Source organism: Tarenaya hassleriana, unplaced genomic scaffold (assembly GCF_000463585.1).
Source record: "Tarenaya hassleriana unplaced genomic scaffold, ASM46358v1 Cleome28, whole genome shotgun sequence".
Taxonomy (NCBI): domain Eukaryota; kingdom Viridiplantae; phylum Streptophyta; class Magnoliopsida; order Brassicales; family Cleomaceae; genus Tarenaya; species Tarenaya hassleriana.
Window position 1 is genome coordinate 1,343,812 of NW_010966021.1, and position 26,867 is coordinate 1,370,678.

The 26,867-nt window shown below is 37.7% G+C and overlaps 5 protein-coding genes across 8 annotated transcripts; 3 read left to right on the forward strand and 2 right to left on the reverse strand.

Annotated features, from left to right (window-relative positions):
• Window positions 1-6,129: 6,129 nt before the first annotated feature.
• Window positions 6,130-7,348, forward strand: LOC104817909. Its single transcript, XM_010547288.2, has one exon. The coding sequence runs from the start codon at window positions 6,627-6,629 to the stop codon at window positions 7,017-7,019; it is 393 nt and encodes a 130-aa protein (XP_010545590.1). The 5' UTR covers window positions 6,130-6,626; the 3' UTR covers window positions 7,020-7,348.
• Window positions 7,349-10,761: 3,413 nt separating this feature from the next.
• LOC104817910 (nifU-like protein 4, mitochondrial) lies at window positions 10,762-14,681 on the forward strand. 2 transcript variants are annotated; one of them, XM_010547289.2, is made up of 7 exons: window positions 10,762-10,935; window positions 11,970-12,246; window positions 12,518-12,682; window positions 13,350-13,525; window positions 13,849-13,952; window positions 14,053-14,164; window positions 14,240-14,681. In XM_010547289.2, exons 2-7 carry the CDS (start codon window positions 12,045-12,047, stop codon window positions 14,300-14,302), a joined length of 822 nt encoding a protein of 273 aa, XP_010545591.1. In that variant the 5' UTR covers window positions 10,762-10,935; window positions 11,970-12,044; the 3' UTR covers window positions 14,303-14,681. The 2 variants fall into 2 exon arrangements, with proteins under 2 accessions (XP_010545591.1, XP_010545592.1); XM_010547290.2 differs by having other exon boundaries at window positions 12,521-12,682.
• Window positions 14,682-15,399: 718 nt separating this feature from the next.
• Window positions 15,400-16,064, reverse strand: LOC104817911 (photosystem II 5 kDa protein, chloroplastic-like). Its single transcript, XM_010547291.2, has one exon. The coding sequence runs from the start codon at window positions 15,984-15,986 to the stop codon at window positions 15,657-15,659; it is 330 nt and encodes a 109-aa protein (XP_010545593.1). The 5' UTR covers window positions 15,987-16,064; the 3' UTR covers window positions 15,400-15,656.
• A 1,438-nt stretch (window positions 16,065-17,502) lies between these two features.
• LOC104817913 (E3 ubiquitin-protein ligase bre-1) lies at window positions 17,503-19,768 on the forward strand. Its single transcript, XM_010547295.2, has 4 exons — window positions 17,503-18,148; window positions 18,584-18,886; window positions 19,083-19,292; window positions 19,378-19,768. Exons 1-4 carry the CDS (start codon window positions 17,717-17,719, stop codon window positions 19,705-19,707), a joined length of 1,275 nt encoding a protein of 424 aa, XP_010545597.1. The 5' UTR covers window positions 17,503-17,716; the 3' UTR covers window positions 19,708-19,768.
• Window positions 19,735-24,574, reverse strand: LOC104817912 (NAD(H) kinase 1). Of its 3 annotated transcripts, XM_010547292.2 has the most exons (12): window positions 24,397-24,574; window positions 23,783-23,954; window positions 23,544-23,663; window positions 22,616-22,744; window positions 22,146-22,342; window positions 21,818-21,931; window positions 21,629-21,723; window positions 21,276-21,382; window positions 21,081-21,154; window positions 20,846-20,924; window positions 20,416-20,723; window positions 19,735-20,176 (listed from the first exon to the last, which is right to left on the reverse strand). In XM_010547292.2, exons 1-12 carry the CDS (start codon window positions 24,421-24,423, stop codon window positions 19,868-19,870), a joined length of 1,731 nt encoding a protein of 576 aa, XP_010545594.1. In that variant the 5' UTR covers window positions 24,424-24,574; the 3' UTR covers window positions 19,735-19,867. The 3 variants fall into 3 exon arrangements, with proteins under 3 accessions (XP_010545594.1, XP_010545595.1, XP_010545596.1); XM_010547293.2 differs by lacking the exon at window positions 22,616-22,744 and having other exon boundaries at window positions 24,397-24,570; XM_010547294.1 differs by lacking the exons at window positions 22,616-22,744; window positions 24,397-24,574 and having other exon boundaries at window positions 22,146-22,337; window positions 23,783-23,875.
• Window positions 24,575-26,867: the final 2,293 nt, after the last annotated feature.

Consider the following 26,867-nt stretch of genomic DNA (forward strand, 5'->3'; position numbering starts at 1 on the left):
TGTGTATATGAAAATATGTGTATATATATGTATGTATATGTATGTATATTTGTATGTATGTAATGTATGTGTATGAATGTATGTGTATGTGTATATATATATATGTATGTGTATATATAGTATATAATTTTTTTATATATTTTTTTTAAAAATTTTTAAAACATTTGCGACGGAATGCGACGGAAAAAATTCCGTCGCAAATTGCGACGGAATTATCCGTCACTTTCCGTCGCAAAACGCAGATTTTTTCCGTCGCAAAAGTGCGACGGATTAACGACCGTTATACGTTTGCGACAGCGTTATACCGACGGAAATAAGTCTGTCACATTCCGTCGCAAATTCTTAATTGCGACGGATTTCCTTTATATTTGCGACGGATTTGTCCGTCGCTATATAGCTGTTTTTTTGTAGTGGAAGATCGAGATCCATGAGTACCCGACGCTGAGTCGGTACATTTCGCAGCTGGAGAAGGTGGAGCGTAGAGAGCGAGAGAAGAATGAGAGGAAGACTCGTGAGCGGAGCCCCTTCAGGAAGTGCTTCGGTACGTGTTCATCTGGAAAGAACGTCCGGAGCAGCGACCCACGCGACAAGGGCAAGGCGCCCGCTGTTCGTGCGCCACCACCACCAGCGGCGAGGGGACCGCTGATATGTTACCGATGCGACCAGTCTGGACACATTGCATTGCGATGCCCGACGAGGGCTACGGGACCATCGGCCCTGGCAGCGAGACCACCGCGACCACCGGGCCAGGCGGGCAGACCACGCTGACCACCAGCGAGGACTGGAGCAGCCCCGAGAGTTTATGCTCTCGATGCCGAGCAGGAGATCCAGGAGGAGGAGGAGGAGGCTCACCCTGATGGAGCCGAGGCTGCCACGATCGCAGGTACTCTACATCTCTATGGATTTGTCTGTTACACTTGTTTGATATTAGGACAACGCATAGTTTTCTGAGTGCGAGAGTGGCAAAGAGGCTTGAGATAGGAGAGATCGAATCGATGGATGATTTCATTGTGCGCATACCCACTGGAGAGATATTAGCAGTGCACGAGATCCTGCGAAGCGTACCCCTCGAGGTTTACGGTCTTCTATTACCCGCAGATCTCATTGTGGTACCCATCGGAGGATTCGATATCATTCTGAGCATGGATTAGTTGATGAGGTACCAAGTCTACATCGATTGTCCCAAGAGAGCAATCTAGTTTATAGACGAATTCGGAGGATTCAAGTTCTGAGGTAGAGGAACGCCGGCAGCGGACCTGATCATCTTGGCACTGAAAGCCGGGAAGATGATCAGAAAGGGCAACGAAGCTTTCCTGGTAGTTATCACAGCTACACAGGAATCAGAGAGGAGACTGGAGGATACACCTGTTGCCCGAGAGTTTTCTGATGTGTTTCCCGATGATGTTCCGGGGTTACCACCTAGTTGGGGGTTGACTTCAGCATAGACGTGTTACACGTACCGAGCCGATTTCCAAAGCTCCGTATCGGATGGCACCTATAGAAATGGTCGAACTGAAGAAAAAGTTGAACGAGTTGGTGGAGCAGGGTTTCATCTGCCCTAGCATCTCATCGTGGGAAGCACCGGTACTCTTCATGAAGACGAAGGACGGGAGTATGCATTTGTGCATCGATTACTGAGGGCTTAACCAGGTGACTATCAAGAATTGGTACCCGTTACCAAGGATTGATGAGTTGTTGGGAGCCTAGTGGTTTTCGAAGATCGATCTACGATCCGGATATCATCAGATTCGGGTCAAGGAGGATGACGTACAGAAGTGTTGGTTGTAAAGCTCTACGATGATCCGTGATATGACATTTTGACTATGTATTGATTCATTGGTTTATGAATGCATTACTTTTCCCGTTATATGATTTGCATGTTTGTTATATTTCGGTAGATACCCTTGAATCATTGCAGATGATTCTAAACTCTCTGGTCAGTTTTCATTGTGGGAACAATGATGAATAAAGACCAACATGATGTGTGATTGATGATGGTGATCATATGCATTGGATTCAAATCACAATCATGAGTACTCGTTTGGAACGAGTGACTGGATGACCCGCATGAGATTATCATATGGATATGAGTCATGACTTGAATCTCAAACAACGGTTCGTTCTTGGATCCTCAGACTTGAGATGTCTAGAGTATCTGATATGAGGAGTGGCGTGTCTTGGCTGCGTCAAACGTCGTCTTTAACCGGATGATCATAATGGCGTTGCTCAGATACGTTCACGAATCATATGTAGATAGTATAGATATGCAATACGGGACTTGTCACCTCCTTAGCAGGAGAGATGTCGTTGGGCCCCTCGTGGAAATCGGACTGTGAAAAACGTGTGACCACGCTATAGATGAAGTTACATCTATTTTATCAGACGATTTGCCAAGACGAGTAAGCGGTTGAACTTGAAGGGTGGCTCATACCATGCCCTTGTTCAACATATGACATCGTGAAACAAAGGATCAGAACTCGAGCTATTGTTGGCTTTGTTAGATCACCTCTAACTCTATTCTAGGTGGATGGTCATGACGTCTTGCTAGAGGCTAACCATGACTTGTGGTTCGGAAAAGGGTTTCCGAAGCCACTACCACTTCGAATGGGCCTACAGGGTCACACACCATTAGGGATGGATCACACGTGAAGAGAACGACGCGAGAAGGAACGACGGAACGAGTTGGAAGGGTTCTAGATGGCCAGACCATCCGGTCCAGACCTAGACCGGACAGTCAAGCCGTGTCAGTCCGTCCGTTCCACGTAGGGGTCAGACCGTCCGGTCCAGACCTAGACCGGACGGTCCGACTTTCAGGAAAATTTCCTTTTTCGCGTTTTTAGGGTTTAGGCAATCCTATTAATTATGGGAGCCGCCACAAACCCTAGGTAATCAACCTAACACGTCCTAGACACATTCTAGAGATTTGGAAAAGTTTTCTCTTGAGTTCTAAACCCTGGAATATCGATTCCAAGTCTAGGACGTCGTTTTCTTTTCACAAATTCTAGCAGATACGTTCCAAAGTGTTGGAATTCATCCCGCCGGTGTGGATACGTGTAGAGGAGTTGTACTTTCAACTCTTGGTGATTAAAACAGACCCTAGATCGATTGATACTTCCAGATCTTGATAGAACGAGGTAAGTATTCAAATCTCACGATGATATAAATGTTCTTTCGGATTATTGCACAATTGGTTTTGTGTGACGTTTGGCTAGGTTTAGATCTTTTTCTTCCGCTGCATGAAACCTAGAAACCAAACCCTAGATCGATGAGATCGCATGCTAGGAATCCGTAGAAACCCCAACAAGAAGACGACATTCCGTACGAGATATGGACACTTCGATTTTCTGGTCATGCCTTTCAGGCTCACGAATGCGTTTGCGGTGTTTATGCAATAGATGAACCACGTGTTCATGGACTACCTAGATGAGTTTGTCATCATCTTCATCGACGACCTCTTCATCTATTCGCCGGACCCGCAGACACATGAGGAGCATCTGCGGAAGATAATGTAGAGGCTGAGAGAGAATCGGTTGTACGCGAAGTTCAGTAAGTGTAGCTTATGGTTGCAGGAGATTGGATTTCTGGGACACGTGGTATCGACCTAGGGCATTCAGGTCAATCCGGCCAAGATCGAGGTCGTCATGGAGTGGTAGTCCCCGACTTCTGCGACGGAAGTCAGGAGCTTCTTGGGACTAGCCGGCTATTACTGACGATTCGTCGAGGGATTCACCAAGATAGTTCGACCTTTGACAAAGCTGACAGGGAAGAACGTCAGGTTCGAATGGACGGCAGAATGCGATGAGAGCTTCGGGGAGTTGAAGCGGAGATTGACATCAGTGCCGATCCTGGCATTACCACGGTCGGGAATGCTATACGAGGTATACACTGACGCGTCCAAGTATGGATTCAGTTGCATGATGATGCATGAGGGACACATGATCGCTTACGTGTCGAGGCAGCTGAAGAAACACGAGGAGAACTACCTGGCACATGATATGGAGTTAGCGGCGGTAGTTCACGTGCTGAAGATCTGGAGATCATATCTGTACGGGGAGAAGGTTAAGCTCAACACGGATCATAAGAGCTTAACTTATGTGATATCTCAGAAGGAACTGAATCTGAGACAGCGGAGATGGTTGGAGTTGATTGCAGATTACGATATGGAGATAGTCTACCATCCGAGAAAGGCTAACGTAGTGGCCGATGCCCTTAGCAGGAAGAAGATCTTAACGGTCATACGTGTTGTCACCTCATCTCGCATCAATGCCGCTGAGTTGACTGCGATGTTAGGACACCTCTCGTTGACTCCCGAGGAGTCGACACCGACTCTAATAGAGTGTGTGGTCAGGGGACAACGCAGTGATCTGTTATTCACCCGCTCCATTTGGGTTCCTCGATATGTATAAATGGAGGAACCAAATGCCCTATTTATAAGAATTTTAACCAATCCTACTGATTTATATATCAACTGTGTTCGAGATGTTAACGAGGCCCATTTAATTGATTTGACGGCCCAATTGGCCGCCGTAATCATTAAAATAGCATAAATATTAATTTACGCGATAATAAATAAAGAATGTTTCAATAAAAGGAAACGAAATCAAAATGGCGACAAGAAATTGAGTTTTTTTTTTTAATTTATAATTTTGTGAAAGCGGAACAGGGAATCTTATGATCGTTTTCCGTAATCGAAACACTATATTATAGGAATTTCATAGTTAAATAGTGCTTGAAATGATTTTTTTCGATATGGTCACAGTACCACTAACATTTAATAAAATCTTTCCTTCTATATAAAAAAATAAACAATTTATATTTTTTTTTTCCTTTTAACTCACACACAACCAAAATAAAAATAAAAAAATCGAATTTTATAAATCGGTGATTAAATCGCCAGGATTTTGTAGTTAAAACTCAATATTTCATATGAGTAGAAATATATATACATATATATATATATAGTATTGTTGTGTATATAGTCATGAGGACCAGATGCAATGCAACTCAGGTGAATGTACAGTGAATCCTATTTTTTTTCATTTATAATTTCTAACTTTTTTTTAAATTCCTTGTCATTTTTTAAATACAATTCCATGTATTTTTTATTTTATGCACAATATAAAAACAGAGGAAAATGTTTGGAGAATCTCAAGAAAAACCAGCAGTTGATATTTTACATGCAATGCATGTCAACCCATGTGATCTCATAATGCATCAAAGTCTGCATTACTTATATTATACATATACTCTATCTTGGGATTATCTACATATCATAGAGTATTATATTTATGCATACATGTATACCTGATTTTTTTTTTTCGACTTATATCATTAAGGCGTTACATTGTTGACAAGTAATTCGCTGTAAATATTTAAATGAATTATTATCTTTTATTTTTTTATATAAACAATAAAGTATAATTTTTGTATCATGTTATCCAAATAAATACGGATTTTTTGCATGATAATTTCAAATCTTCAATCCGATTCACTCGTATGCAAAAACTTATAATTTGGGGCGAAACAAACCCTCGAAATACAACTTTTCCAAGTAAAATATAATTTGGAGTGTAGCAAAAATCAGATTCCATAACAATTGAAAACCAACATCGTCATTGGTACCATTTCTGTAACGGGCGTTAGTCAACTAACTAAATTGAGTATAAAATGGACTATAAACATGACATATTTGTACATACATATATATACATATATACACACGTACATATAGGTTCACATATGCAATATGTCATATAAGGGTAACATTTAACAGCTAATGGTTTTACATAATTTTATTAGATTAAATTAAAAGATGAGATATTATTTGCAGATTATCACGTCATCAACACAACTGATATATATAAATATGAATAAGATTAGGGTGGTTTGAAAGCTGATCACATCCATAAAAATTAAAGATGTTGAATTTTCATATTTGAAATAAAATAATTTTTATAATTAAAAATGGTCATCACCAACAATAAACAATTGAAAAGAGAAAAGGGTCAATTAGTTTGTCGGTTGTCTTTTGCTTTGGGGGGCCTGTAGTGGGTATGGTGCCCTCTCTCCACGTCCAGATGACAACTTCAAATCTCTCTCTCTCTCTCTCTCTCTCTCTCTCTCTCTCTCTCTCTCATCTGTTTTTATTTCTCTCTCTTCTTCAACCTCCAAAAACCCTAAAAAATATTTCTTTTTGTCTTGACAGATCAATGGTTAGAGATTCCATTGCTAAGTAGCCTTCATTTTCGCTGGTGATCTTTTTCTTCTCTTCTTCTTCTTTTCATTTTTTTTTTCTGGTTATACAAAATCCAAACATCACCCATTTTTGGAATGATTTGGATGCTGTGAATCTGTGATGTGATCCTCCAAAAAAAAAGCCCTTTTTTTTTTCTCCTTTCTAAAGGTTTATCCATCTTTCCTCCTAGGTTTTCAGTTTTATTCTCTTCTCTCTGAAAAAAAAAACATTTTTCCGGTCAGGTTTTAGGAACTTTAATGTCCTCCCACTAAGGTTTATCCCTCGTTCCATATTTAGACCCATTTGTCCTCTCTCTCCCTCTCTCTCTCTCTCTCTCTCTCTCTCTCTCTCTAGCCTAGCTTCAAAACCCTATTCTTCTTTTTCTTCTAAAATGGCATCTTCAAGAAAACCAAACAAGGGAAAGAAACCAAAACCAAGAACCCACGTCAAGAAACAGCTTCGACAACACAAGAACACGGCATCTCTCGAACAAACGTCTCCATGCCGAGCCTCTTCGACAGCAACGAGTTCTTGCCTTTCTTCGACGTCTGCTTCCCCATTTACAAATCCCGACGATAACTCTCCGCCGTCACCTGGCGGCGATGGGTGTCGCACTCCGAAGGCTCGGAAGTTTCGGATACCGGAGATGCTGACGTGTCCGCCGGCGCCGAAGAAGCGAAGGGCCGTACCGAATTGCTCGTTGCGACGGAGACCTATCGCTTTCTATGCGCCCCCTGACATAGAGCTCTTCTTCGTCTTCGCTTGCGGAGAGCAAGTCAATTAGGGTTTTGGTGTTCTTAGGGTATGGCGTTAACACGCAAGCAGGTGATCAAAGTTTGATTTCTATAGCTTGGAATCTCGATGAATCTGAGTTTAGTTTGTTTGAAATACAAATAATGTTTAAAGTATTATATATATATATATTATATCTTTTGATTTTTGATGGTTTTGGTTTATTTTTTGTCATTTGGGTTCGTTTTGGGATAATTTCAATTAATTTATCCCTAATTAAATACAAAGCTTTTTGTATTATTTTAATGTTTTCCTTTTTTTTAATCTTTAATGTCATCCTGCTAATGACTTTTGCTCATTTAGATTCCAAATCTTCATGTAATTGGATTTTGATTAGAAAGATATATGGGTGCTTTTGTAATTGGTTGATTTTAATTATTTTGTCATTTGTTTGTCCATGCTGTTTTAGAGTTTAACTTAATTAATTTTCGATTTTAAGTACGGTTAATTTGATTAAGCTAAATATAATCCTCTATATTGCCTTGGTGAAATAGAGAGACTGAGTGATGTTACGCACATTTGCGAAAATGTGAACTTAATTACGATTTTCAAATTAGTTATGCGTTTAAAAGTCAAAGCTCAAGATTTTTAATAACCATTTTTTTTTCTAATTTTATCAACTTTGTTTTAGGGTTTAGTTAACTTGTCGTTGCTAATCAGCACTATTATCCACACACACTTACACATGTATGTATATATATATATATATATATATTCCCTTTTGTGTGGGGGGACATATGGCTCATGATAACATTTCGGCGCATTAGGTTGTGGGTGTGGTGGACACAGAGTATTAATTTTGAACAAATTACGTTACGTTAATCTTATTATATATACATTTTTTAAGCACGAAAATTAAAATAAACCATCATAGATCATTAAATAACATTATGATCATTTGTGTTCACATTGACTATAATATTAAATTTATAATGGTTTCATCAAATTATTAATATGATATATAATGTGTAACTATAGAAATTTGTTTAACATTATGATCATTATTTGATTATATTATAATTCTGGTCATATGATAACACCCGTCTATTATACATTCTCTCGCGAAAATGTCAATAACTAGATATTATCAATATATACTTATTTATTCAAACTTGCTGTCATTAACCACTCGTACTGTAAAATATAAATAAATCAAATATAAATAAATAAATCTTTGTTTATTTTATTTTTTGTACTTAAAAAGAAATAATAATGTCAGAGTGTCACAACTCACAAGGGAATCCAATGAAGTGACTCGTGCGGCTTTTCATTTCACTCATATCATTAAAACAAAGCACTTCACTTTACTGTATTTTTTTTCTCTCTCTCATAAAATTATTGCTTAATATAAATATGTAATTAACTCCTTTTTTATTTGAGTTATAATCATTTTATTACATCGTCCTCTTTTGTATGATGTAGTTTATCTTTATTTTTTAGGGGCAGGTAGCTATGAAATCTCTTCATCATTTAATAATTTTTATTTTCCATCATTTTTTGCAGTTATTGCTTTAATATCTTCAATTAATGTGACCAAATCATGACGTATATAGTCGCCCATATCCATGAGAATAAGGTATTTATTCGTTTTAGAAAAGTTATTTAAATCGGAAATTCTAAACCAACGAAATCAAATATAATCTCGTTATTAATTCAAAATTATATAATTTTTTATTACTAAAAAGTATCATAATGTTTAAAAAAACTAAAGGATTTGCAATCACATAAAAATATTTATCCAAACCAACTAATGGTTACAATATTGATTTTAATAATTATAATTTATCAGAAAATTTCAAGGGATTGTTTATATAATTTATCTTTACATGACCACCATGTAATACAGCAATTCAAATATTTTATATAAAATCCAAAACCTTTGTAACAACTCTTATAGATAATGGATCTTATTCATAAGTAAACTCAATCAAAAATGAAAAAAATAATAATATAAAATCAATGCAAAATACTAATTGCTTGTATTATTACATCTATCTCAATGGCTATCCGATCTACATGTAGATAAATAAAATGTGGAAATAAAATAAGACAATAGAAAAGAACATAATTACTTTTATTACTACATCTCTTCTTCTTCTTGTTGAATTACAATGAAAATGACTCAAATATTTATAGGAAAACTATAAATATTTGATATAATATTATGTCCATTATTATTTCTAATCATATCTTAAAATCAATATTTCCTTCAATCACATATTCATTTTCCTATTTCAACATTCCCCCTCAAGATTGATTTTGAAAAAATGCAAAAATCAATCTTGAAAAGATAATGTGATAAAAACCCATAGATATTTTCATTGTCTTTTGAAAAATCCATAAACACCAAATTTAGTTCTTTTAAAGAGTATTACCCATTTTCAAATCAATTCGCTTGACTTTGAAGTTCTACCTTTAACTCTTTTTGTCATAGCACCTCGCTTGATCTTAGAGTTTTTATGTTAGACTTCTTTTTGTCATAGCACCTCGTTTGATTTTGGGTTTTTATTCTTCTTTGAACCATTTGGATATATGAATATCCAAAACTAAAAAAAAGAGGAGATTGAAAAAAAAAAGATATAGAGCAGATCGAACCAGACTCTGATACCATGTAAAAAAATAAAATACGGAAATAAAATAAGACAATAGAAAGGAACATAATTACTTTTATTGCTACATCTCTTTTTCTTCTGGTTGAATTACAATGAAAATGACTCAAATATTTATAGGAAAACTATAAGACGAAATAAAAAAGAAATAGAAATAAATAAAATCGATACACAATATTTGATATAATATTATATCCATTATTATTTCTAATCATATCTTAAAATCAATATTTCCTTCAATCACATATTCATTTTCCTATTTCAACACTACATCCAGATTTTATTTGCACTTAGTTATTATTATTTTATAAAAAAAAACACTTCTGAAAAGATGAGTTTATAAGTAAAAAATGGTTATTTTGGAGAACTTAAAAAAAGTCTATAATAATAATAATAATAATCAAAACCTAACCACGGAAATTTAATTTCTTAAGAGCAATTACCGCACAGATTGATGTATAATATATATTATATAAACACCGGAAGATTTCGTACGTGTGCATGGCCCGGTATTAGACAAAACGAGACAATTAAAAAAAAGCTAAAATTCACCTCGGAATGAGGACTTGATATTGCTCAATCAAAGTTTTCTTTCTTAGTTTAATAATTAATTTTAATCTTTTTTTTGGTAAAAATTAATTTTAATCTTAACTAAATTAGTCTCGATTATATTCAAGAATATCGTGAAATAAATCAATATTTTAAAGGAAAACAAATAAAGTAATTCTAGTTCTCTCGAATCCGATGAAAATTCACTCACACCCCACGAAACCTCACTCGAGAAATATAACATTTACGTGTTCCTCACCATAAAATCATGTCAAATATAATAACTTCCAAAAAAAATGCAAGATTTTATGACCAAATTCCGAGAACTGTCATTTTTGTAAGTTCCTCTTTAATCAATTTATTTTCCGGTTTGGTTTTGGTTTGATTCCGTTTTGTCAATTTTAAAATAATTTAACCGATTCATACCGGAGAAGATGAGTTTTTCATTTCCTATCCAGTATCAATTCTCTGATGCCTAAAACCTGACCGGTTTAAACCGGAACCGGTTTAACCAATCGATTTTAGGACCAATCGATTGAGACCAAACGAACGACGACGAAACTGTTTTTTATGCGAAAGAAACCGATTCACACACCGAATTCTCGTTCTCGACTCAGTTTCTTTGTTGAAGAACTTTTCGCCGGGTTTTCCGTCTTGCTCCATAGGCAGAGTTTCACTGTCGGATTCTCCAGGGCCATCACCGGGCTTTCGCGGTGTCTTGCTTTCTCCGATCATCGAGTCAATTTCTGGGTAAGATTTTTTGTTCTTCTCCGCGTGTGTCTATGAATTACATGGGTTTATGCCTTGGATGTTGCTTTTGGTATTAGGGCAAGGTGAAGTGAGCAAATCCAATTGCTGAAATTGGTTACCCACTTGTGAATATTTTCGAAATGGTGCCCCTTTTTTACGCCATTTTGTTGTCCTAAATCAATTTCATCTGTTCTCTTGCCATATCTGGTGAAACAAAGTTGTGAACTTTCGAATTTTAGAACCAGAGCTTTGAGGTTTAGGCTTGTGGGTTTACTGTTTTTGTTGTTCCGAACAGAGCTGTTGTTTCCTGTGTTTCCCTTTGGCTGATACAAAGTCCTCATCAGCTCAAAGAGCTGGGAAGATTACGTCATGATTCATGTTAATTTTATAGATGTTTGATAGCTTTGTCGAGTTTTATAGCAATTTCCAATGGATATCGATTGTGTATGGTGATTTCTGAAATCTTTTGTTGTGCATTAGTTGTTTGTATGAGTGGGAATATGAGTTATTCTTCAAAAATTGCTTTGATATCTATGGTTTTCTACAGATTTGGCCCCCATCACTCTAGCTGTGCAAGTGAATATCTTTTCTTATGGATTTGGTGACGAATTAACAGATGGGAATACTAGATAGGCCAGATGTGTTTTTAAAACCGTTTCGTGGATAGGAAATTCCTTTGCAATTAAGTCGAGATGGGCATCAATCGCAGTGTCGTTTCTTGCGTATGAAAGGATCAAATGATATGTTCTGAAAGAGTTAGTTCGGTGTTTCATGGTCAATTTCTCTCTATTGAACGGTTTGCTTTTGAATGTAGCATTGGCACTTCTTTTAGATCTGTGTTTTATGTTTAAGAGAGTGCACAAAGTCTTGTTCTGTATTGTAGTGATCTTTTTGTTGCTTTTTTGTTGCTTTCTTTTTCGAGATTAGACATGGATATCTGGGAAATCATAAGCATCCAATAATTGCCCACCCTTAGACATAACCACCCATTTACAGAAATCTCAACTGTGGTCTGTTTCATGGTTGAAACACAGGCATACACGGCGAGGAAGGTAAGAGAGATTGCTGTTGGGAGGAGATTGATAGATAGATAGGTTACAGCGTCTGCCATGAAAGGGATTGTGAGGCTTCTAACTTCTGTTTCGCGGTGTGGAGCTGGCGAGATTGTTTGTTACAGATCGACATCTTCTTCTTCACTGGCATCTCAGCGACTGCTTTTCATCTCGGCAGCAGCCCATTTGCCGACAAATACTCCTACATCTTCAAGATCAAGATCTCCTATCCTTATTGGGAAATGGGCCTGCTTGGGAGGTAAGGCTGTTCTGATCCTTAAACTTTGCATTTGTCGTCAATATCCACTGCTTTAAGAGAGAGACACAATTAGAAGATTGGAAATTTGATTCCTTTTTTATATATATTACAAATGAGTTGCTCCAATGTGTCATTTGATGTGCTTTTTCTTTTATAATTTCTGTTTTATAGCTATTTGAATTCTGGAATTGGTCATGTTCCTATTAGAAAATTGGATACCAAAGCCACCACAGCTCTAGGATCTGGTTAACTGAGTTGGTGGTTGTTTCAGCAGGGCAGAGGAGAACGATGTTTATCCAAACACAATCAACACCCAATCCTTCTTCTCTAATGTTTCATCCTGGTAAACCGGTCATGGAGGTCGGAAGCGCAGATTTCCCTAATGCTCGTTCAGCTATGGGTTCTCCTTTGGCTAAAGCCATTTTTGCAACTGATGGTATACTTCCTTGCCCCATTTGTTCTTATGCGATGAGGTCTATCGAGACGGTGATGATAGTTTCTTTTGTTGAATGCATTCTCCTGCCATGACTTAAAGGAAACAAATCATTTTTATTTTTTAACATGAAAATAGTGGAATCTGTATAATGTTTTCTGTTAATGCACAGTGTAACTAAAGCGAAAATAATATTCGTGGTGCATTATAGAGGGAATTGGCATCTTGACAATCTTAAATTCTGCAGGACAAAGCATGATTCTTCAGAGCTACTTATGCATATACCTTGTCAGTTATCTGTTACTGTTGTTCCCGTCATGAATATCTGACATATGTTTGTTCCTTTTTCATAGGTCATCGTCTGAAAACCGTTTGCATTGAATTCCTTTTTATTGGTTAAATTATGTGGGAGTCATATTACATTGCAGATTAAAGAGACACGAGAAGAATAATAGTCAGCCTTATATGTACATTTGACCTCAACAGAACATAGCAGTGATCTTTTATCTCTACTTAGACAACATATTTTTCCCTCATTTTTTATAACCGTCGTTTTAGGTTTCACTAACAATTGAATTGCACCTGTTCATGGTTTCCCATTTTTGCTGGTACTCTGATCTTGAATTTCATTCACTTCTTCGAAAACTGAGCTATTTTTCTTTCGGTTCAGGTGTAGTTCGAGTTTTCTTTGGGTCAGATTTTGTCACTGTAACAAAGTCGGACGATTTATCGTGGGATGCCCTCAAGCCTGAAATTTTTGCGGCGATAATGGATTTCTACTCTTCAGGCCAGCCTTTGTTTCTCGATGCGGAAGCTGTCACAGCAAAGGATACCGCCATTCACGAGGTAAATCATGCAATATTACAACTCTTTACAGCTTCTTATCATTTTTACTTTTGTCCAAAAGTTAGTTTCCACAAGGGTTTTGCTCCTAAGAGTTTCTTTCAGGTTGTGGTCTACTTTCCTAGACCACTAGATTCAGTCTGTCTATGAATTCATATTCCAGTTACAGCAACGAGAAACTTAGATTATCATGTTCCGAGTTCTGTGAGGAAAGCATCATCGAACCTGACAATGAATATCAAGTTGAGCTTTGGTGGACATCTGTTTCCTGTGATTCAGTTAGATATCCTGCCTCCTTGTACAAAAACCTAATGTTTTGAATTCAGGATGATTCAGAGACTGTAGCAATGATCAAGGAACTGTTAGAGACCCGGATTCGACCAGCTGTCCAAGACGATGGTGGAGACATCGAGTATCGTGGATTTGATCCGTAAGTTTCACTTCTTTGGGTTCTTCTGGCAATGCCCATCAAGAAATTCACTTGTTTTTTTAACTATTAAAAGTGATTCGGTCTTCGGTGTTTGGATCAGGGGAACTGGTATAGTTAAACTCCGGATGCAAGGAGCTTGTAGCGGTTGTCCAAGTTCATCTGTTACTCTGAAATCAGGAATCGAGAATATGTTGATGCATTACGTATCCGAGGTAAAAGTGATATCTTTATTACATATCGATGATTTTGTTTGGTGTAAGAACTCGAGAAGCATTGTCCAAACGCAGGTGAAAGGCGTAGAACAAGAAGTGGATGAAGAAGACGATGAAACTGGCCGGATGGAGCAGTAGAAGGTCTGTGATAAGGCTTTTCCGGGTTATACAAGGAAGAAGAAGGAAGCAGAGGTGAAAGAAACAATGAAGGAGAGATGGTGGGGCCTGATTCGATATTAGAAAAGGAGCTCGGAGCAGCAAAGGAGCAGCAGTAGAGGAACATTCCTTGCAGAGAATAAATGCAGAGGACGTTATGTTATGTGCGTGCATGCTTTTAGGTTGTTGCAGGTGTCACCTCAGCAATTCTGTTAGCTGGGTGAGCCCTTATATATTTACGTTTTTCATTTGAGAAGAGGGTATCTGAGAACTTGAATCTTTTGTATGGGAAGAGAGGGTATGCCTCTTGGTTAAAGGTTGTATTTCTCTCTGTTTGGGAATACAATCGGTATTTTCTATCTATTTCCAATTAATATTCTAACAAACCTGATACCAAAAGCTAGCTTATTGGGGGAGGGTACCCATGGTATTATATTGACTCAATTGTTCCCACATATTTTCGATGTGGGACTCTAACAATACCACCCCTTTAGACAGCGACGACCATGGCGCTAGCGGCTACGCACTTTTGTGCTCTTCTCCCGACCGTTTCTCTCCCGCCGCGTCGTCTGCATGTCCGAGGATCGGTTGGCTCTGATACCAATTGATAGCACTCACTCATTAATAATGGACCCAACAAAGTCTCAAAGCCCATGGGTAGAACTCACCCTAAGGTATTATATTGACTCAATTGTTCCCACCTATTTCCGATGTGGGACTCTAACAGTCCGTCGGGTCGGGAAACTTTGGCTTTGCCATTACTTCATGTATCGGATGAACAAAGCCGATGGATGGATGGTATCGAGTAAAAACGCGGGTCGGAGGATCAACATTTAGTTTTCAGGACTCTCGTCACAGAACAGGTACGATGATGATGTTTCATCACCACCGGAATTAGAATTTTTTCCGGCTGAGTTACGAGAAAGAGTTACCTCTTTCCCATGTTTGGTCACAGAGGAAAAAACCGTATCTTTTTGTTCATCTTGTTAGCTTGTTCATGTCTGAAACTCTGTATACATTGTTGTCAATGGAAGATCACGAAACACCTGGATATGTCATCATAGCCATAAATTATTGAAAACTTCAAGTGAGATGAAATTACACCTTGAAAATTTCGGATATACAATTAGTTTTCAGGCCTAATTAGATGAAAGTTTCATCCAATCATGGGATAGAAGTTTATAGGGAGAGTACGATGAATAGAGAGAAGAGGGTTTGGTGAATTGATCGATTATATCATTACAGAACAAAGGACAGAGACCGAACTGAAACTCCGAGAACAGGGAGAGACATAAAAATGGCTAACAACTTAAGCTGTGTACGAACCACAAAGCTCTCACTTATGGCAGATTCTTGCAGTGGGCATGGTGACACAGATAGGTGAATACTTCTTCTTGGCTTCTTCTGTTCCTCGCTTCGGCTCACCGTTCTCCGCCATGGCCGCCTTGGCCATGGTCGCCGCAGCAGCAGCAGCCGCCCCGAACACGATGTCCCTCCTCATCGTCTTGCTCTGTTCTTGCTTCGCCGTCGTGAATCCAGCGGTCGTGTTTTCGCCGGCCGTTGAGGCTCTCACCACCGTGAATCTGCGACGTCCGGAGATGGCGGACGGTGGCTTCACGGCTACGGAGGGAAGGCATGAGGCGGTAGTCATCGTCATCGACGCCATTGTTGCTTGCGTTCCACGTCTGAGATCTCTCTCTCTCTCGTTGGTGATTGTGTTGTTTCTTTAAGAGATTAATTTGTGGGAATGCGAAAACAGGTTGGACTTTTTAGGGCTATGATCCATTTCCTTATCCACACACGATTTTAGGACAAATGGGTTGCCGCCACGTGTCATTTTCTATCACCTCCTACAAGAACCGGTGGTCTTTGCGCTTGTGAAGTCGGGAAGTAGAAAATTCCATGTCCTGTCTCGCACCCAATAACTTTTTGTGTAAATAAAATAATAAATTCCACTTGTTTTAGTTAATAAACAGATCCCATAAATTATAATTTAGATTCAATTGCTATATTTCATGAGAAACTAAGTTATGCCCAATTGTTCATGTTAATTATGTTTTAATTAATTCTACTTTTACTAAATTATTAAGAATACTCTCCACAAAAAGAGAGCGGTGTTGCAGAAATATATTTTTAATTGAATACTCTCGAACGTTTTTTCTTTTAACAAATTAAAATTTCAATTATTTATAAAACTGGATAAATCATAATCTTTTATGAGTATACGCTAGAAGACTATTATTACATTGAATAATCTATCTATTTCAAATCTAATTAAAAAATGCTTTTATAATGATAAATCAATATCATAAATATATTTTTAATTGAACTGAAAGCAAGAAAAATAATAAAAAATTATAGATGTTTATAAAGATGAAATTTTATGAAATTTCAATCTTACCATTTTTTATTGAATGTTTTTTTATATCTTTTCCTCTTTTTTTTTTTATAGAAAGTTTATAGGGCAAAATGGTAAAATAATGAAATTGAAGGGCGAATTAATCACGAAATGAATTTGAAAAAAAAAATGGCTCCCCTTCACGAGGCTTCTCTTTCTATGTATCGATTGGTGCAGAAGTTTACTTTGAGCCGCAGGTCGCAACTCTAAAAGCAAACCCTAATGATCGTAAAATCAGGCTCAATTTTTTTTTATTTTATTTTAATTATATCGCTTTTTTTTCACAAGCATAATTAGCATTCTTAATTAATTTCAATGATTTCACGTGTAACGATCATGCATGTACAAGTACAATTATAAATATCACGACGATATATGATTGGACTTTTTTTTTCGGCGAATTTAATTTAATATGAATAAACACCCTCTTTATTCTATAATTTTTGCTCCCCTATACAATTAGCTCAAAATAATAATTTATTATTTTGACCTACACTCTCTCTAGATAATAATAATATATATCCATGATGAATCTTTCGAGGTTTTTGGTTTTTAGAATACTTGAGTACTTGTGTATTGCCCAATAAATAAAGATATGATTTTCGTGTGTATATTTACTTCGTAAATTAAGAACAAAAATAATGCAAATTTTAATATTAATCGGTTTCTTATAATCCAAGTAGACTCCAACCGAATTTATATGGAATGGAATATCGAATTATCCATAAAAAAAAATTCGAATTTTAAAAATAATAAATAAAACAGATGACACGGACGATGTGTGATGAGGCGCTCGAAGTCTCCAAGGTTGTCTCTTTGCTCTGTCTCCGAAAAAATTCTCGTTTCAACGGTAACTTGGAATTATTTTCAAAATCCTTCCATCAAAAACCCAAAAAGAACCAACTCTCTGTTTTTTTTTTCCTCCGACAATCGCCAGAAGCGACAAAGACAAGAGCGATTCCGAGCAGAAGCTTCCGCTTTTAAATTCTTCGGTTTCAATGGAGAGAATCCACACGACGGCGACGAGGAAGCTGAAATGGCAAGCAGTGCCGTCGACGCCGAGGATCCTTCATCTTCCACGTCGGTTTACTGTTCGTCAAAATTCTCCAAAGACGAAGACGCCGTTACCCTCGTCTCAGAAGGATGAGCGACAGAGACTGGAGGTTCTGTTCGAGCAGGAGAGGTCGTTTGATCGCAGGAGACCTCCGCCGGCGATCGTTGTGGTGAATGATGCGCCGGAGGGGAGGGCAAGGGGTGGTGGGTTTCCAGCGGCGGAGGCGGAGGCGGCTAAGTGGAGGTTTCAGGCGGAGATGTTGAGAGCAGAGTGTAATTTGCTGAGGATGGAGAAGGAGATTGCGGTGAAGAAGATGGAGAGGAGGAGGGAGAAGATGGAGAAGACGCTGAGATGGGCTGTTCATAGTCTTCTCTTCGTAAGTATTCCTTTTGTTTTCTGTGTTTGTTTCCCGAGAAAATCTGAAGAAAGAAACGGAATTCAATTGGGTCGAGCTGGGTATCCTTTGGCTTTATGGTTCACCTTCAGGCTCAAAAGAATCTTCAGGATCCACTTTATAAAGTTGTTTCTTTTCGTTTTCTTTCAATCCATGCTCGGGTCGGGTCTGTTTGTTTCCCAAGAAAATTTGAAGAAAGGGAGTTCAGATGGGTGGAACTGTGTTCTTTCTCTGTCTTTATGGTTTACTTTCAGGAGCATCTTCAGGACCAACTTTGAAAAGTTTATCCTTTTCTTTCTCTTTCAATCCGTGCCGGGGTCTGTTTGTTTCTCGAGAAAACTGAAACTTTGCAAGAAAAGGGAAGAAAAAGTGAAGTTGATGGCTTTCTAAATCTGTTTTGTTGGGTTCTAATGATAGGGAAAGCAGGAAATTTCAGAAGGGAAGAATGCGAACAAGGTTCTGGAGCAGGAGATAAACTACCTAGTTGGGAAACTGCACGAGTTATCGAAACCCCCAAAGATTAAGGAGACGATGGAGGGTAGAGCCTGCAGACATAATTTCGATGAACAAGCTTCTGTTTTGAGGAGAAGACTGGAGAAACTCGACGAGGTTTCGGAAGAGATGTGCGTAAAAGAGATTCGGGAAATGGCAGAAGCGAGCTTCTCTGTTCATCCCACTCCTCCAGTTGACCACCATTTTCTTCCAACCATTAACGTCAATGTTAGCTTCCCTCTCTCTCTCTTTCTCTCTCTCTCTCTCTCTCTCTCTCTCTCTTTGCTTTCTTGAGTGTGATATATTGGCTCCATTCTCTTGATTCCGACAAGTTCTGATTCTTGAAACATGAATCATGACTGTTAACCAAAACATGATCTAGAAAAGGTTTTAAGAGTTAATGTTCATGAATGAATGGTGACAGGAGGGAGATAATAAAGGATGTTCGAGACATTGCCAAGCAATCGTGAGGAGGATCGCGGAGGAAATAAGGGCCGAGGCAGAGCAATGGTCTCAGATGCAAGAGATGTTAGGACAAGTGCGAGAAATGATGGACGAACTTCAGGCTTCTCGAGATTTCTGGCAAGATCGTGCCCTCGTTTCCGACTCTCAGATTCAAAAACTACGTTCCACGGTTAGTATCCTCGATGCTTTTATCCCAATCCCAGGCTTACATACATTTGCTTTCAAAACTATGTAACATTTCGGAACGTTTTCAGGCTCAAGAATGGAGGAAAAGGGCGACCTGTTCCGAGGCAAAGGCGAAATGTCTCGAAGAAGAGGTTCGATCTTTACGTGGTGAGCTCGAAAGAACGAGGAGAGATCACAGCACCTCAGGAATAGAGATCGATAGATTGCCGTCTGAAACAGAGAAGAGGGTTTTGATTTGTCGATTGAAGGAAAACCGACATACCGACTACGACGATAATCGGTCCAAATACGAATCGATTCATAGAGCAGGAGGAGACGGAGGAGGAAGAAGAAGAACAAGAACAGAGACTTCTTCACGTTCAAGAATGCCCCTTCGAGATATCAGAAACCGTTCTTAGTTCACCAAGAGCTGTCTTGTAACAGAATACATAAACTGCCATTATGACATTTCGTGATATATTTTCTTCATCATCATCATCAACATATATGCATATAAAGATTTATGTATATTGCGACTATATTCTGGTTAAAAGAAAGAGAAGCCAAGAGAAAAAGGTTCTAAGTGTCTCGAGGGCCATCGAAAGACTGAGTCTTCCTAAGGTTCCAATGGAGGCCGTCGTGGATGCTACGTAGGAAATCGTTTGTAGAGTCGACCTGACAAGCCGTCGGGACAGGCCACGGGGCCATACTGCACACAAGGGCATCCCCCGGCTCGAGCTGCTTCCGGTCTTTCCCGTCAAACGATACCCAAGCCGAGCTTCTGCTGTTGAAAGGCACTTGCACTCTCAGCGTCACGTGCTCGGGTAATATCAGCGGCCTGAATGACAGAGAATGCGGGCATATCGGCGTGAACAAGATGCCTGGAACCTGCAGATGCATCGGGAAATACCCGAGTTAGGGTCCGGAATTTAAGTTTTTTAGACGTTTTGCATAAGTTCCACAAAAATATCATGAATTTGTAAATTCGCTTCCAAATCAACCTGTTGACTATGTTCAAATTTACTTTTTTACGTCACATTTTTGAAAGTTCAGTGTTTTCTTATGGGATTTTCACGAAAATATACACGATTCCTTTGTTAAAATGAAGATCATAGAAGAGAGCATACCTGGGGATGGACCATTGAGCCTCCGGCCGCGAGTGAATAAGCAGTGCTACCAGAAGTCGTTGATAATATTAGCCCGTCGCCTTGCACACACGTCACAAAAGAGTTGTCGCAATAGCATTCGAGGTTCGTGAGGTAGGAAGATATCCCTCGGTCTATCGTAACCTCGTTCAGTACGAGCATTTGCTCTTCGGTCTCGTACTCATGCCTGGCTTTATCTCTGACGATATGGCACTGCAGGCGGTGTCGCAACGTTATACTGATAGGACCCCTCAGAACCGCTTCAAGGCATTCTCGGTAATGTTCGCTGTCTGCATCTCAAAGTTAAAAACAACAATCCCGGGAACAGAGATCGATGATGCATTGATGATTATAACGCGAAAGACGTCGTTCTAACAATGTTATCATTTTCGAGACAATGTAAGAAGGATACGAAATGGGGTCATAAACCCTAGAGATCCCATAGCGAATGGAACAATCGGAGGCACGGGTCCCTTGAACATCGATGCTGCCTGTAACCGATGACAATATTCCACCATTTTACCTCAATTAGAAGGTCTATAAGTATGTAATATCGAAATGAAATGGTACGGACTGAATGTTAATTAGATGAGATATATCCGAACTACACAGCTGAGGGTTTCCGAAGATCGAAATAGGCGTATTACCCAGAGCACGGTACCATCACCACCGAGGGTTATGACAAGGTCGACCTTTGTGTGTAGAAGTGAAATCTCCTTGTCTGCATAACGAGTGATGGAATCGAAAAAAGGATGAAGAATCAGATCTAAAACCTGTCGTGAAACTCGCGTGAAGAGGGTATCAATTGCTATTAGGAAACCAAACCGGGACTTATTGCTTACCATCTTCCCAAGTTTTAACGAAGTTGAAGGAGTTGGATTCCGATAAAAGTTCTTTCCTGATACGCGGTTCCACGTAAATTTGTAATCCTTTATGCTCTTTCAACCATCTGGGTACAGAAAAAATTCTGAATTACTTCATCTGAAGCAAGAACTCGGTATATAAAGTGAAGAACTTAAAAGACAAGAAAGAAGAATTCAGACAGAACTTTAGCAACATGTATGGTTCAGACACAAAACTATTCAAGTCGGAAAGATCAAACAATAGTGGCTTATCAATATAACGAGACCGTAGCCACTGTCACAAGACAGTTCAGAAAAGATGCATTAATACGTACGTATATACACACACACACCTGATCATTTGTGCGCAAAGAATTCGGACTGAAATTGAATTAGGCTTAGTGAAAATAATCACAGTTTGTGGGCCAGATTCCCATGTCAACGAAATCTGAAATTAGAACCGAAAATTAGTCCAGAAAAAAACTGCTACACAACTTTAGAGATTAGAAGAAACATGAGAGAAGAAATGTTAAAACCCGTACCTGTTTACTGCTGCGTTCTGCCGTAGTGATATTCCCTCTCTCGAAAGAAACAATGTCATGCTTGTGCTGATCATTTGTCTGTCCCTTGCATCCCCAAGACAGTTTAAATGATGCCTGTGGCCATGTAGCAACAGTTTCAAAATGTAACACAACCCATGCAAAAAGGAGAGGTGAAGGAATAAATTTTCACCGTTTCCCGACAATAATCTAACCGAAATTATTCACTACCATCCACCAGCTGTGACAGTACAAGGAAGGAGGATACAGGTCATGATAATTTGCTATGTTGCGATAGATGGATGCCCAAAAATACTAAACTAGAAATTACCTTCCTCGTTAGTTTGTTGCGGCTTCCATTAGGGCAGACAGATCCACCATCTTGGAGAACCTCATGAGAGCAAATCCCGTGCTCCATACAACATCTTACCGAATTCTCGATTTCTTGATTATGCAGCTCCGGGTGCTTGGCCGGGTACCCTGTCTTCCCATAGCTAAACCCATCAGCATACGCTCCATTTGACTGTTCTGTGATACAAGCAACCAAAGTTTTTCTTATTCAAATGCATCTGTGATCAAGTAGCACAGTTCATTACAAAGAAGATACCAGCACAGTATAAACATATCAATCTCCATTACTTGAATATATATATAGAGAGGGATATTAGCCATAAGAAGATGCAAGAACATGAAAGATGCACCGTGCGGAAGAGACCACTTGAAATGTTAGCTTCTCGGTCAGAGTTATGTACTCTGACAGAAACTTCCATTTGAACTGGTTCATGTGCCATGGATAATCACCTTTAACAAGATCAGAGCTACATTGTCTCTTCCACAGTAAATCCTCTCTCCAGTCGTTGAGAATCCCACACACCCACCTCAAACACTCTAGAGGGAAGAACAAGGAACGAGATACTCTTGCACCTTCACCTACAGACACCGTAAATATCCTCCTAAGGAATACCCTTCACACCTATACATATAGACCACTAAACTCCGGCCGTAGATTTTGGAAAAGCACAAAATATGTGTTTCATTCTGTGGTGCAGAGACGCCATTGCTCGCACATTACTTTTCCAGATCACTATCTAACTTTTTCATGGCATCACTGAGGTAGGTAGTCCCACATAATCTAAGACAACACTCCTTTCGATGTTCTTGCTCCACAAACGGGTTCCTTTGAAACATCCTATTAGATGTGACATAGAAGCACAATGCTTGCGATTCCCTCTGGGATACAAAAAAAAAAAGAACGAAAAGAAAAGGATTTCGTTCCATTCAACCTGAAGCATTTGACATAATCCATTCCCCTGGGAAGTGGATTAGCTGATAACCTTATGTTAGCAAGTATGGGTCAGTTAATTTCTGGCTCAACACTAAATGAACGATCCAAGTTTAGCAAGATTAGTAACCCATTTCAGAGAAGCATTTGAAAGGACAAGTAGCAAAAGATTTCAACGGCTCAATTTAGGTAACAAATTCAAAGAAACTGAGAAGATGTTGCAACTGGTTCATGTAACACAAGCTGCAACACAACAAAACATAAGAAATCTGGTGACATTTGCTTCTGATGCTTCCAGAAGGAAGCCATCATATGATAAAGACAGAGAAGCAGGAAAATAAGAGCCTGCAGAGATGGATAGTTTTAGCAAGCACACAAGAGCGCATAGACACACCTAAAGGGTTTTTCTACAGAAAATAAACTGATAAATTTAAGTTAATAGAGAACCTTTCTGCTGAGGTTCTTGATTCCTCGACTTCTCCAACTCATATCGCCGCTTCCATTCAGCAGCCTCGGCTTGTGCTAAAGCCTTTCCTTCAGCAGCACGCCTCAGTGTCTTAGCAACAGCTAAAAGGACAGTAGAAATCAAGACTTAGCCCAACTACATAGAAGAAAACCCATGCAAAAAATGCAAAGAAGAAAACCAATGAAAGCATTCAACTTCGTTTTACAAAATGCAAGCTTACTTCTCAAAGCCTCTGAAAATTCGATGAGATGGTCGTCGGTTGCTTGAATAGGAGTCTGTTGAATAAGAAGCTCTTGCACTGCCTTCTCGGAATGCGTTAGCAGAGACAAGTCGCTGAAACCATTCTCCAGGTTCGAGCACGAATGGCTTGCATCCCCATTGACAAAGGAATCCTGACATGAAAACCCGACATCAGAGACTTTCTGATTCAGACAAACACAGTGGAGCGAACAGAACAGAAGATCGTAAGAGATTGATCGATAGCCCGAAACGTAACCCAGATAAGTGGAACTTCATCACTACCAACAAGATTTCCAGCTAAATTGAGATCACCGATCACCTTACTTGGGTTTTCACATTCTCAATTCCAAGCTCTCAAGACGCATTGGAGTCGATTTCAAAAACAAAAAACTCCATAACCAATCACGAAACGTTTCAATCGAAGGAGGAGGAGGAAACCCAACTCGCCAAATCGCAAAAAAAACACGAAATTGAAGACAAAATAAGCGAATTCAAATCTGGGGAAGGAGCAACAATACATGAAATCACGGTCAGACACTAATCAATAACAGAACCATGTATGGAATCAAAAAGCGAAGGGAGAGAGAGAAATACACTGGAATTGAACTTGCTCGGCGACATGAACTCCGTGATCGGTGAGAGAGGGAGAAGAGAGAATCAGAGGGATCAACTGCGTCACATGAAGAAGCTGATGGTTGTGATCTTCAACGACGGCAAATATATATACACAGATATAGATATATAAAAGAATGACCGGTGGATTACAGGAACTCTCTCATCTGAAACTGACAAATTAAAATTAATTATTTAAAACATTACTGGAAAAAAAATGACAAAATATAAAGATTTTAGAAGCAAAAAAAAGAGAACAATATATTTTTTTTTTGTAATGTTTTTTTTTTCAGTGGCGTGAGATTTCATTGCCTGTCCTGTTCACTTGACGATACAGAGGAGAGGACTAATTCTATACCTAACCCGTTTTAAAAACTTTGAGAAAAAAAAAATTGCTTGTGGAAATAGAAATTTGTTAATTGGTATTCACTAGTTGTTAATATGTCACATTAGATATCTTTATTTAATATATTATTCACACAAATATTAACGGATATTTGTATTTGATCTGTTCCTCTCCCAATTATAGAATTTTAATTTAATTATAACTGTAGAAAAACTTATTTATAAGGCTATTTTAAACTTTGAAATAAAATTGGAATTAAATAATATATTTTTATATTCAAATTTAATTTAATTAAAACTTGGTTATATTTTTAAAATTAAACTGATTAAATTTTAAAATCAATATAAAATAAACAAAATTTAAGTAAAAATAAAATTATGTTGTTTTAAAATAAAATTAATTGAACGGGAACCAATCTACAATACAAAATATCTTTTGCTTAATTTTAATTCTAAAACAAAAAATCAAATGCATTGTTTTTCTATTATAGTTTTCAATTTATTTTGAAGCACATAAAGGATGAAAAGGAAAGTTTTCAATCAGTTATCTTTTTTGATTTTGAAAAGGAAAGTTTTCACATTTGTTTTTGGTTTTTGTGAAAATAAAACCAAATTAAAACAAGAAATACAAAAACCATTTCACATAGTTTTCTTCGATTATATAAGAATTCGAATTTGATACCACGAAAACAATTTAGTTTTATATAATAACTTTGGTTTATCTTTTGTTGCCATCATTTATATAGTCATTAATTAAATTAACTAATCACTTTTAAATATGTTTAATATTGAGAAATTCTACACCACGAAAGTATAAATTAATATAGTTGAGTAGTTGGATTTTTCGATATAATTGTTGCCACGTCTTCAAAACTTATTTAAAGTTTTTGGACTTTTTATATACATCAAAGTTTCAAAGAAATTATACATCTAAAATAACTTCAAATACAAGCTAATTTGTTGTACAACGTATTAAAATCTGATTTCATAATTTTTTTTAAATTTTTTTGTTAAGTTATATTTGTTTCTTTTATAAAGTTAGGTTTTTGAGATGGAATAAATTAATAGTAAATGAATATAAAAATTATAAATTTCGGGCCGGTTTCATGAGCTTATTTAAGTTATTTTATTTATTTCTACAACGATCAAAATGTCAATACGCTTTAAAAGACCATTAGGTGATTTGGAAAGTGTGGCCCACAACAACGCGTGGCAGTTTTTTAAGACTTTGATTTTTTTTTTTCTCCTGTTTCTAGAATCTTTCGATCTTCCGGATCCACTGCAACCAAGTGCACGCTACTTCCTGTGCTAGGATCACGGAACGTGGCATATTCTGGGCCAAAAACAGATGAACGGCTTGGATTGTTTGTGATGGTTGGTTGGTGACGAGCTACAAATGACAGGCCGTAACCTTAACATCTCTTGGACGGCAAAATCTGCTAGTGATCGTGGCACTTGGGAGGCTTCAAAGCGAGTTTGACTTTCTATATGGGAGGCGTTTTATAATTAAGTTTTAAAATATTGTAGACACCTTTTTATATGGAGAAAAAAAAATGGATATTCCAATCTAAAAAATTATATAGATGGTCAAATAAATAAATAAAACCAATATTATAGAATCATTCATAGCGAAGTTATATGGAAATTAGATGAGAATCTATGAATTTTGGTGAAAAAATTAAACAAAATACATGGCAAAATTTTAGTATTCTACATTAAAAGAAGTATAATCAAAGTTTGTTATTAACAAAAAATATATATTATGACTTACATGAAAATGATATAATATACGATCTATATTTATTCGAGCGTTGGTGGAATTTGAAGAAAAAAAAAAACTTTATACAGTTTCCTAATTATTTGGAAAACAAAAAGAGTCAAAGTCAACACAAACATACTTGTTTGACGAAAGTATTATTGTTTGTCGTTTTTTGAAAAGAAATGTGAGACGACTAACATTGACCAAAATATCAGATAACAATATATCACCACTTTTTATCTTTAAATATAATTATATTTCAAGATATTTTCATATAAATTTTATTTATTTAATATATCACGACTTGAGTTAATATATATATATATCTAATCAGCACTATTATCCACAC